At 32.2% G+C, this 13,416-nt stretch overlaps 1 protein-coding gene across 2 annotated transcripts in view; it reads right to left on the bottom strand.

Annotated features, from left to right (window-relative positions):
- The window catches only part of LOC124362047 (zinc finger protein 628-like), a 92,944-nt gene that overhangs the window by 15,139 nt on the left and 64,389 nt on the right, over positions 1-13,416 (bottom strand). The window contains exon 4 of one of the 2 annotated variants that reach the window (XM_046816203.1): positions 3,553-12,438. The exons of the other annotated variant lie outside the window; for it this stretch is intronic. Coding sequence (XP_046672159.1) covers positions 11,803-12,438 — 636 coding nt within the window. The 3' untranslated portion in view covers positions 3,553-11,802. Of the gene's footprint in view, positions 1-3,552; positions 12,439-13,416 lie in introns of those variants that run through there. 2 annotated transcript variants of the gene reach the window in all.

Below are 13,416 nucleotides of genomic sequence, written 5' to 3'. Positions count from 1 at the left end.
TCCACGATTATGTTTTCCCTGGCATTTGATGAGTGCTCTACAATCGCTATCAATGCTTTTCCCCATTATTACGGATGACAAGACTTGGATATTGTATACCAACGTATAATCGAAATAACAGTGGTACCAATCAATCCTAACTAAAAAAGTGTAAACAGTTTTTATTTTAGAATGAATAAAGCGTCACTTTGGTTGATTTTATAGAATGTGGACTAACAATTACAAGTGATGTGTGCTGTGAAACATTTCCTAAACTAATACGTGCGATCCAAAATCAACGACAAAGAAAAAAGAAAACTGTTTTAGGGCGTAATTCTCCTTCACGTCAACCAACCCACTGCCTTAACCCTGGATCTGTCAAATGACTAATCACTTAAAATGTTTCTCCAATGTTAAGCAACTAGTCACTAGTCGTTTTTGCAGTCATATTTTAATAAAACTTGCTATAAAAAATAAAAGTTAAGTAAGACAAATTGTACATAAGATTAATTGGGAAGTTTAACAGTTTAAATTTAATGTATTGTTTATTGAATATTAATGCATATTATGTATGCACTGAAATTATAAAGTTGCAATACAAAACCTTGGTTTGCCGTTTCTGCTCAGCCACTTCGACAGAGTGCAAAATTACGGGATTATATCTTTTACTTTTAACGCGGAAATTTTGTTGAGGAAAAAGTTTAGCTACATCAGAATTTATTCCTTAATAAGACATCAAGATGTTGTTATTGCTTCAAACATCTCTCTGGTCAGAAGAAAGACATCCATCCCAAACTCGGTTAGCAGCATTTCTACAATGTCAAACAACTAGTTTTGACCTGTCACTATTTTTAGTATTTTGTTATTTTTCATTTTATTATAGAGTTGTGAGCGTATCAAATGACATGAAATTTTTCATTATGACATTTACCATCAGCTGATATATAACAGTGAAATTTTCAAAAACAAAAATCTAATACTTTATAGGAAAATGGAATTTCTTTTACGTTTTGCATACCAAACCTTTACGGTACATCTTGGATATTTTCAAAAATAAACAAACAAATTTTTTAATATTTTTTTCAAGGCTTTACTTTAAAATTAGTTTTATTACTTTTCTTTTTTTAATTAAATGCCAAATAAATCCCTAACTGGAACAAAATATTTATGCAACTGCATATAAATATTCCTTGCAATGTACTGAAAAAAAATATATAATAGTATATACTTTTACTTCAATAATAAACATTCTATATAGGTTTGAATTATGATGTGCACAACTAGCGCAATAGTGCCTGATATTACATGAATTTCAAAAGCCAGATCCAGGTTAACTGTGAAATAGATTAAGATTTTTGTTACCCTCAGTACAGACTCATCCTTGCACCTGGTCACTATTTCTTTTTTGTATTTAAAATCATTGATTAGTTGGACAATTGTATAAAAATGATAAGGAACTCAAAACTGCCACTATACTCTGCACTGTGTTCATTTAATTTCAAATTGTAAAAAGTAAATGATGATTGTGTATAAAACTAAAGTAGAGATGTATTGTCAAATATGTAATTAATATTGTTCATAAAAATGTTTCAACACATCCTTATTTTTCTAATTGACCAAACGGACCTTACTTTAGGAATATGCCTTGTCATGGTTTATTATATTTAATGCATAACAATTATAATAATTGAATTTTATTTTCAACAACTGAAATGATTAAGACAAATAAGCCATCTTCAACACTTTTGTTATTTTTATTTGTACTAGTACATTTAAATTAAGTGAATTCATATTATCATCATGAGGTGTATTAGTAGGTCAAGGGTTTTGACTAAATGTTTTATCTAATTTATGAGTGATTAATTTTAACTGCTTAAAAATCTGTTAAATAATACATGTAATGTTAAAATACCCTTGTCAATTAATTCTGGCACTTCTGTAAATTTTAAAATGTTCTATAGTTGATATTAGATAACCTTTCTTGCATATATGTAAAATTTCAAAATTGTTATCCATTTTTATGTATGTATGACAGTATTATTTAGTTAATTAACATATTTTGAATTTCATGATGATCTTTTATATGATCATTCAATCTAATTTTGAAGAATTGGCCAGTTTGCGTTTGTTTCAATATAGTTGTCTGTACATTTGTTGCATTTTAATTTGTATATTAAAATAATCATAACTATCCAATCAACTTATTTCAGATATAAAACTATTTATATATAAAATGTAAGAAATGCAATTTAATGCAATATATATATATATATATATATATATATATATATATATATATATATATATATATATATATATATATATATATAGGTAATAAATGAAATCTAGTTACCTGAGAGTAAAATTCAATTATTTTCTTTATCTACTACCATAACAATTTAAAAGCTTCACACTTGATAATATATCATTTTTAAATGCTATTTTTTACACATACTAAAAGTTTTTTGTTGATTAGTGTTGGATGACAAGTATTAATTATTTATCCATTAAGAAAATTTTTCGGACAAACTTAAATGATTGTTTGGTGCGGGACCTGATATGGCCGTGCAGATTATATCTGCCTAAGGCCAGCCAGCTCATTTCAGTTAAAGATTGAAAGCACTTTAAAAGATTTAAGGCGATAACATTTCCATACATCATAGACATTTTCAAAAAATTCCAACACTTTTTACGTTAAAAAATTATAAATAATTTATAAATATAAAAACAGTTAATATTACTTTCTATAACAAAAAGAAATACCAACATTAACAATTAATGTCAATTGTGAATATTAGTTTTTAAACAGTCATACGGCTATGAATAAATGTAAAATTACAACAATTAATAGCACAAAAAAATTATAAGGGAAAGTGTTGTATTTTATTTTTTACATGAGATAATGGTTTATACATTTTACCAAAATCCTATGCAAATATACAGAGATTTTTAATTACTTTATTATTCTTGTTTAATTATTTGTATTTGTTTAACACGTTCACGACGATGTGTACCCTGTCGGGTACACGTGATCTATCACAACTGCCGCGATCGGGTACACACAATGTTTTCTTAAAGCGTGTCATGTGCCAAATGGGTATACGTTGCTATACGTTGCTATGCACTTCCTTATTGTGTTTTTAATGTTTGCCTGTCTTGGTGGTTTGTTAAATGTGATTCCGCACTTAAATATATACCTTAGACTATCTTTTACCCCGTTGAGCGCATGATTTCGTAATGTTTTAAGGTACCTAAATGGATTTTTTAGGTACTCCTTGGGGTACATGAGAAAACATTAAAATAACATAAGAAAAAAAATTTGTTGTGCAAAACTGCGAACTCTATGTACATTTCTCATTATACTTAGACTTTTAATGTAAAAAAAGAACAGTTACGGTTTTTTGCCATTAATATTGAAGAATTTGACGGCAAATAAAAAAGTCTGGAAATAAGCTGTCGTCGTGAACGTGTTAAAAGTACAAGAATAAACAAAATTAATGAACAGGAAAGGTTACTCAATAAATCAATCTTAAATAAATATGAAGAAGGAAATACAAATCAAAACCCACAATAGTCGCTTTTAAAGCATTTTATTTTCCAAAAATTGCTTTACAGCTATGATATGCATTTTTGTTTTATTTACTAATCAATGAATCAAAGCATCAAACAATGGCAAAGTAACCGATTGTAACGTACGATAAGAGACAAGCCTCACATAACGTCACCGAAAGTTAATTTAGTGAACAGATAACTAATATCACATATCAAAATAACCCAATGAGAAAATAAGCTCAGAAGACCTTTCGGCCGTTAGGATCATGTCATCAGGAACGTGCCTCTACAACGTAACTCAACGGCAAGGGGAAGGAACTTAACTGCCATATATGTACATACAGTCTACAGTAACTAAGATGGCAACGTACAATAGGATATCACCGCTTAACACTAAGGATCGTTCGAGCCAAAGTCTCCTCTACTGGTGGCTGGAGGTCTAAAAATATTTGAACTTTCTCATTTGTAAGTTGTTTCAAAACTATAGAACTACTAGAATCGATTTGGTGTTCGTTTTGATTTGTCAGGTGAGCGGCGGTGGCGCATCGGCACTAGTTATTGCGCGGACAGCACGCAGCCGAGGAGACTTTGTATCTTGTATGAGAACCAGAGGCATTGATTACACAAGCTGTCGTCATATGTGTCGCTTTTTGGATAACAACGTTTTGTAACAAGTTTTAACTAACTGATCCAATAATTTAGTAAATAAGATTAACTCAAGAAAACATCTTGCATAACAATTTTAATATTCTGTGAAGCTTTCTACTCATATTTTCTGAATATTTAAAAAAAATGAAAGTGCAAATTTGAATACGGTAACATATCAGAAGTTTTAATGAAAATAAATCTCCAATTGATTTTTGTGGCTATTTCCAAAACCAAATGATTCAAAATGAAAGTCAGAGAAATTATTCTAAACTGAAAAATTAAACGCTATCCAAAAAGAAAACATACAACTAAACAAGTTTTATAAACTATTTTGGTTTGTTTCAGGCTTGAACTGCTAATCAAACTGCACTCTGGTCCTGTTGAATTTACAAACTCAGAATTTATCAAGGAGTATTAAAGGTTTTGAAAGCATAACAACTACCTAACGCAACACCATCACTCCACCTTAATGCCATGTCAACAATGTAACAAAGTGTTCTTCACGTATTATATTTAAATTAGAATCTTCATCACAAACTATCACAGACTTTCTTATTTCTTCCGCATACTTACAATTAATAATAACAACAAGACTGCTCCGTTTGACGGCAGATTGTTACAAAAATACAGCTCTCACTCGAGGACAAGGCAATCACAAACCACAGCCGATCTTTGCCACTGTGGCAGTGCCCAGAGAACGAGACAACACTTCCTTTCAAACACACATCCGACTAAATAAACCAATAAACGTGCTAATAAAGTACTACTGCAACAACATTTCTGTACATTGTACTGTGAAAACGTATCTGTAATTATTAGATATCCATTTTAACAAATATATCATTTACATACTCGTTTCTTATTTAAAATCCTCAAGTGCTTAAAGTACAAATAAAAAAAATACATTTTTGAGCTAAAAGTGTTTCTTGTACTACAATATAGATTATAGATTAACAATACAGAAAATAACCAAATCTAAATATTGTTACAGAAAACTGTGTTTTATTTAGACTTATAAAAGAGAACAAATAAACTTTTTTTCGATACAAAATTAACTAAATCATAAATTCTTTTCAATTTAACACAGGTACTAACAATTAACTGGCTTATTTTGGACCCAGCACAACCATGCTTTTTGAAAGCACTTAAGAATATTTATTCATTTATACTTTAAGTTCCAACCCACCATTATATATTTTGTTACCTCAAGTGATGTTACCATATAACTAGCACCTGACTTTACCTTGAGTCACTATCACCTTCACTTACATAAGATATCACAACCTACCTTAGCTTACCCCTACATCACTACACTATACAAGATTTTGCAACAGGCTTTTAATAGAGTTATTGCAGTTCTGTGCAATGAAATTATGGGAGAAACTATCTGTTTTAAGATAGTGGTTGGGCACTAAGAAAATGAAAAGAGATACATGTATTAATAAAAAAATGTATTAATAAAAGATCATTAGCTTAATTTCCCTAATAACTATCAAAAAATCTTTGTTTCAAAAACTTGAAAAAAACCCTGACTTGAAGTCCCCAAAAAAGGAACTACTTCTGGTTAATACAGCACTAAATCTGTGATATGAGTATTTCTCCAAAAAAAATAGAATGCTTTGTTTTAATATTGAATATTCCCGCTGAAATAATACCCTGATGACAGTACAGGTAAAATAAGATCATCAATAGGAAAGATCAAATTCGTTTCTACAAGAATTATAAACCAAGATTTTTTAAAGTTCTAAGTTAAATTATCTTCCTATGTTATAGTATATTGAGTGGTTAACATATAATTTTTTTCATTTATTAATTCCTCAAACCAACAAACTTAAGAAAGATTCGTAAAATTTGTATTACCGAGAAACACTGCTACTAAATCCTTTAAAGTATGAAATGTTTTTGTTCAAATAAACTTATTCTTAAGGATTTATCATGCATTTGGATTGAAGATATATAGAAGGCCATACAGTTTTAGTGATAAACCAAAATATTTTGTCTGCATTAAAATGTTCATACACTGTATATAAATGTAAAAAAATACACGGTATTGTTGTGGCAAACAATAAATATATCAAATAACCATTAATTATAGAGTCACCACTAATATAGTACATTAAGTGCAACATTTGAACGCGCTAAAATTGTATCCATTGTGTTGTATTTGTGAATTTGTTCTATGAGAATATACCCAAGTTATTATTGCCCATTGCTTGCTTTTGAAATGCAAGAGATCACTTATTAATTTTCAAAATTTTTACATCTGAACGTTAAAGAATAGCTTTAGTAATTATGAAGTTTTAGGTGAAACCGTACATTAGTTAAAGTTTTTATCTCCCAAAAGATAAATAATAAAGTTTAGTGTTACTATATTTGTTACTCTAAATCAAATAACAAAACAAATTATAAATTTAGAAAAAATGTCTGTTGCAAAATCTCTCTTATCCTACCTTGAACCAAACAAACTGGAATAAAAACGTAACAAATAAAATTCAGCATGTAATTCAACAAAAACGGACAGTAAACCTATGGAACGTTAAAAATGAAACACCCGTCGACTCAACGTAACTGCATTGGCTCTGATCGTACCGAACTGGTAGTTGTCTGCTTGAAGGTGGTTTAGGTTGGAATTAAAGATTCTGACTTCAAGATATTCAGTGACCTAATTACGATAGACATTTTTCAGAAACTAATACTTATTCTGTGCAAAGTAGTTTATTTCAAAATTAAAATGGAACATGACACAATTTTATTTACGTTGTCAACAATTCTAACATACTATTTGTGCATTTACAGGTAGTATGCCAGTCTGAAATAAATTATTACTGTTCCATTCAATGTTATCTTGGAATCAAAATAATCCAGCCTAAACACACCTATATGATTGTCAGTTAATAAAGTATAAATTTTTAATCTGACAATGCGCTGTTTATTATAAGGTTAATATTGAGATATCTTAGCCATAAGTTGGGTTATACTAAAAACTTTAAAATTTTAGTTGTACCAAACACTACGGGACAGTGGGTAGAATTTCTGTCTCCAGAAGCTTCAGTTTCAGGTAGCATCAAAGTAGAGTCTAGTAACAAAAGAATTTCTGAGGAACAGAAAATATAAATCAGTTGGGTGGATAAACGTTACAAAAGTTCAAAATTACCTCTTAAATTTTATTCAGTTTCAATATGACACCCACTTCTATATTTGAAAATTCTCTGTTTTAAGTAGCCGTCTATGTGAGAGCCTTTTATTTAGTAAAGATTAAATCTGCATTTTTGAGGAATGGTCCAAACCAAAAGTAGTCATACAATATAAGATAAATGGGTATAATGAGGGTGAGATACATAATTAGATGATAAAATAGCCATTGTATTTTAATACAAGTTATGGACAAAGAAAGGTGTTGGAATTGTCAACCGAACAGAAAAAGTCACTAGAATCGCTGTGTGTTACAAGATTACGAGGCATTTCACATTATTTTTATCGTTGTTCAGAACTAATAACACGAAAATTGTAATGAAAAAAAGTAAATTTGTTTTTGACCAGACCGTAACTGGAGCTAATGGATAAAAATACTATTACAATCATATAAATATATAATCTATATACTTGCAGTAAATTATTTTTAAGAGCGTGTAGATGTTGAAAATGAAATGATTGAAAAAAAAATTAAATTTGAACAATTTTTACTTGATTCAAAGAAATTCTCTTATAATGCACATTATTCAAGACACCCATGTAATGGTTAAAATATCTCAAATTTTTCACGATACTATTCGTTAATTGTTAATTAAAGTAATAAATCACAACAGAGAAATTAAACCATTTCTTGAAATTAAGTTATGTAAACATAAAACTACAGGGACAAACTGAACACTGTAACTTATACAATTCCAAGCATCTCAAACTCGATACAACTTCCACCAGGTGTCTGACAAACTGACAAGTCTCTGTACAAGCTCTTAACATGTCGACAGTTTTTAAGAATGTACAATCATCTAACACGTGTGCATTAACAACAGTGATTTCAATATAACTGAGAAAAATGTCGACATACGAAGTGCTCCATGGGATTAACAGAAATGGTGATGAAACCTGTGGCAATACACTAACAACAATAAGTAGTGAGGTTTATTGCTATGTAGAATGTTCCTTTACAAGATTGGTCACACAATGTATTGCTGTTGCGTCTGTAAACCCTCTGAGCTTTCAGTTAAAACAATTTTACAATTTTTGAACCCATTAGTTTTCGAGGAAGCGTGAAACTACTAAGTGAAAACAGTAACTGAACAATCTGTAAATTTAGGGATTGCTTTTCATTTTGTAAGGCAAACAATAAAACAAGGGGAAATTCATGTTTAGAATTCAGATTTAAAATAATGCTGGCCTGGCTGTGATTATTTCTCAGTAGATCATTTTACTGAGAGGGAGAGATGGAGGCATCTGGTTGGAGAGGCCAAATACCACCTAGGGTATCCATGGCCATGGGAGTAAGAGTAAGTAAGATCATTTTACAGTTTTCAAGCTATTATTGAGGCCAGATTTTCATTGCTTCATGAGAAAACTTAGGAACCATTATTCCCAATCATACTTATTCCCAGCTCTTACAATTGATGATACTTTCAGAGAAAAGTAATGAACAGCGCAAAAAAAAACTCAATAGAAAGCATCAGAGGGCTCTGAGACCTTAACCGACACATGGAGTAAGGTTACGTTACGTTATAGGCACACCCGAATTATTACATTTAACAAAGTACAATATGAATTTGCCAGTAGAAAATATATTCCGCTTGGGTAACTATCGTTTCAGTCTTGTGTGCGGGCACACCCTTCTGCTCACTCCGCGGCACAACTAATAATACTGTCAATACCTTCGCTGTGCTGTGCTTGCACTCGTCAAGGCCCTGACAGCACTCCGACAAAGGTATGGCTTGCATGGTACTAGCGGGAGGTGTAAGTACTTTTGTGCAAAGCAGACTTCGGGATTATAATGATGAAAGGTAGTGAAACATACGAGAAACACTTCAAGACTATCCTATTCACATCTCCATGTGGAACATGGAAAGTCTGACTGACGTTTTAAAATTATTATACATCCTTTCAGTTAGATATAGATTTTTCTATTAGTGGTTTAATTTAGTATATAGATCATGCATTTGTTTAACATTATTCGTGTACTTTAACTATCACTGTTAACTAACATATTATCAAAGAAATTTTAATAATCTGCTTTCTACTTGTATGTGAATGTTAAAAGTTCCATTGTAATTACACTCTATTTCAAATAGTAAACCTGCACAAATAGCTAAGAAATTTAACTTGCTAGGAAGATTCCTCAAACAGAGAAATAACATGCCACATTGTTTTTTTGTCTTGAAAGTAATCATTATCAATCGTAAAAAATATTGTTTAGGTTAAATAAATTTTCTTCCCTATACGTGTTAGTGGTTGCAATAGTTAGAAGAATTGCAATATATAAATTGTTTGGAGAACCTACAAGGAAAAATTACCGCTAAACCTGTTCTGGAAGCATGAGATTGAAAACTACATCTATTTAGTACAAAATCTGAGGAAACCCACGATGAGCAAGCCATACCATTGAGAGGTAGAGACTGCCACAGACATCACTAAACACTATATTATTGTAAGTCTCACAGAAGTGGAATGCTTCTGTACAAACATTTATTTATTTAAACAAATAAACTTACAGAAATAAAACTACGTACAAAATAAACAAGTGCCGCTTACACCCGACTCTCGCTGGAAGATCAGTTCAGTTCTTAGCTTATTTTGATATCGACATAACTCACCGTATTCACTCATATGCAAGCTAACCTGTCGCTCTTTGGGCCACAGGCTAATCATTGTCTGGTGATGTTTTTCAGATAAAATCGATGAAAAAATGTGAATGTGTCAATTTAAACTAGAACACCCTACGCAAAAGAGCTACATTAAGTGAGAGATAAACTATTGGCTTTGGACAGTCAAAAAAATATCCTATGGTGAGACTAAAAGTATTTTCTCTAAACTGTTTAGCCAGTGTAGGAATAATCAAATACAATGTTAAAAAATGTATGAGCTCCAACAAAATTTTAAAAAGGATGGATATTTATTACTAATTAGTACTTTTTTATTTGTACTGCGAGTCACTACAGTCCTAGTGAAGCAACCATAAAATTACGTAATTTTAAATTCCTGGTTCATACCCAGTGAGGTTAAAATTGTGTTGATATATTTACTGCAGAAGCGTTCTTTGAAGCCAACGTTTTGGCAACTTTATATAAACATCTGATCATTAGGAATTTATTTATCTAAGATTTTCTACTTTTAAGGTGTTACCCTTTCAACTTCCTTGGAAGAAAAATTGTCTAAACAACCACAGAGAACTACAATTACAAAAAAATTACAGCGTTATTAGAAGTGAGGTACACTTCACAGACCCTCCATCGTACTGTATCACAGCCAACTTTGCTATGAAACATTCAATCTCCTCTTTCGACTGATGGAAGCTAAGGTTTGGCATTTCATATCGTGTTCTTGAATATGAGCAAATACGGCTATATTAATATTTCATATATAAATATATATGTACACATATACATATACAAGTATATATATTTATAAGTGACTTCTACCTAACCTAGCGATTGTGATTGCTAAAATGCAATGATATACATTAATTCTATTATGTGAACATTAAAACTACTATACAGCCAACAGTCTTCCATAAAAACAACTTTCTCTCCAAAACCTATATACAATATTTATTTATTATCACCACTAAATCTATATCTAATATATATATTTATATATTTATAATATGCATGTAATGTGTAAATATATCACGATAAGCACACTGTTTTTTAATTTGTTGTTACTTTTTTACATTTAAAACTTCACATTGTGAATACTATTATGCAGTTTCCATTGAGTACGCCTACGCAGCTATAGAGGTCTACGTGTGCTGCTAAGCGAACATTATCATAGACACATAATAAACCGACCGTTTTATACCATTTGTAATTTCTAGTTAAACAACTAGGGGTTTGTGGACACGATAGTTTTGATATCACACGTTTCCATCACAATTTGCTGGATCCAGCCAATGAAATCAACCGATAGACTAGAAGGTTCACCTTTGTCGGGCACATCACAACGCACGTACACGGCTTTTCTCCACTAAACTCACTATACCCAAACATGATCTCTCTGATCACTGATTATGCCAGACAAATTTCTTACAGCTTGCTTTGTGGCTTATTATTTTCTCACATCCACCAAAGAAATACAAAATATATATCATCATAAAAGTACAGAAGCCTCGAGCATGAAAACAACATTTCTATCGGCACTAACAAGATAAAAAAAGGCATACAAATTAATCTCCTGCTCCTTAAAATCAGTGACATAAAAAGTCGGGTTAACTCTAAATAAATATAGTTTAAAATATCCGAGTCTAAATTAAATAACTATTATACACACGAGTTTTGTAAACTCATTTACATACGAATTGTAACTCTAAATTGAGGATTGATTTAGAATCAACCTCGGTTAGGAATCGGAGTGAATGTATTTGGTAGCGCTAGGATGGAAGAGAGTGAGGGAGAGAGGGAGAGGTAGGGGGTAGAGTCAGGGTGAAGGTGGGGGCCTTTGCAGATAGAGAGGGGAGGGCTCGGAAGTGGACAAGTCACACGGTAGGGATAGATCAGGTGGACGACGCTCTTCCTCCGGGCTCGGGGACGACAGGAACTTGCGGACATACTTGGGGTAGTGAGTTTTCTCGTGGGCCTTGAGAATGGTCGATCGGGAGAACGTCTTGCCACACAAAGAACAGCGGAACGGACGCTCACCAGTGTGTACGCGGCAGTGGTCCTTCATGTGATGTCGGAGCTTGAAAGCTTTGCCGCAGAACTCACATTTGAAGGGACGGTCTCCTGTGTGGATAGGGAGGTGGCCGATGAGGGAGCCAACGTCCGAGAATGACTTTCCGCAGAACTTGCAGAGAGCAGCAGACGGATCGGTGTCCATGGCCAGCGGGGCGGAGTCCAGTGCTAAGGGAGCAGAGTCCAGGGGTGGTCGGTACCCCTCCATAAGTCCCATGGACACCAGAGACTGTTGCATGCCAAGACTAACCTGCTCCCGATACTTGAGTGTCTCCAGGGAATGAGATAGGATGTGTCTTGTCAACTTGCTCTGGTGAGGGAATCCCGCTCCACAATACATACATGAATAGATAGCCCGGCCCTCACCCGCACCCGCCTCGTCCTGCAACCAAACAGACCATCAACTTCTTTCTATGCCCACCTCGCAAGCTGACGTTTATTTAACTGATCTTTAGTGGACGGTGCTCTTTTGAGCCCATCACTAAAAAAACGGATTTATTTCATATTCTGGGAAAGGAAAAGGTGAAGTCTGAACAAGAAGTTGACGCTCATTATGTTTGGCTGCAGGGACCGATCACACGAACATCGAAACTACTTCTGGAGCGACACGCTACCAACGATCGGCGACCAGTAAATTATACAATAAGATCAGAAGAGGGAACGAGATAAAATATTATATGAGGAATAAAAACGCACAATCAAAAATTGGCCAAAAATGAAGGTCAACTTCTCGACAGCAAGACAAGATAAAGAATTCAAAGACAACATTCATGCACTCTTGGAAATATAAATGTTAACACACTAAGCAGAAGTTAGCGAGTATAGCAAAACAGAATTAGGCGAAATACTAGTATCTTAAATGTATGAGTTTCAGCGTCATGCTCTTTGTATAAAATACAACATTATTAATATCTTAAATAAGTTAACACTTGTAGTGTAGTATTATATCTAGATATAATAAATAATATAATAAAATAGGGATTCAAATAACTTATTAAATGAGATTTTTAGGTGAGATTAATAAAACGCAACTTTAAACCATTTTTGTACGTGGGTTTGATTTAATAGCCCATTATAATCTTTTCTTTAATTATAAACTGTGCTTATCACAGAGAAAGATTTTAAATTGAGAACAAAAATACATTTTTTAATCTCCAATAGATATTTTATGATTATTTCAAACACAGATTTTATGACTACTATATTAATTTCCAATTTTTTAATTATATACAATTTTAATGTATTATCAAATGTTACCATACACAGCAAGGCTTTGAACATTTGTTGCATTGTATATATTTCTTTACGATGAACTTAAGAACATAACAGACCTTCTCTATCTCTACCTTTAGAGCCTATC

The sequence above is a fragment of the Homalodisca vitripennis genome, chromosome 5 (assembly GCF_021130785.1).
Source record: "Homalodisca vitripennis isolate AUS2020 chromosome 5, UT_GWSS_2.1, whole genome shotgun sequence".
Taxonomy (NCBI): domain Eukaryota; kingdom Metazoa; phylum Arthropoda; class Insecta; order Hemiptera; family Cicadellidae; genus Homalodisca; species Homalodisca vitripennis.
Note: the sequence above shows the minus strand (reverse complement) of the source record. Positions and strands in the feature narration are given on the sequence as shown.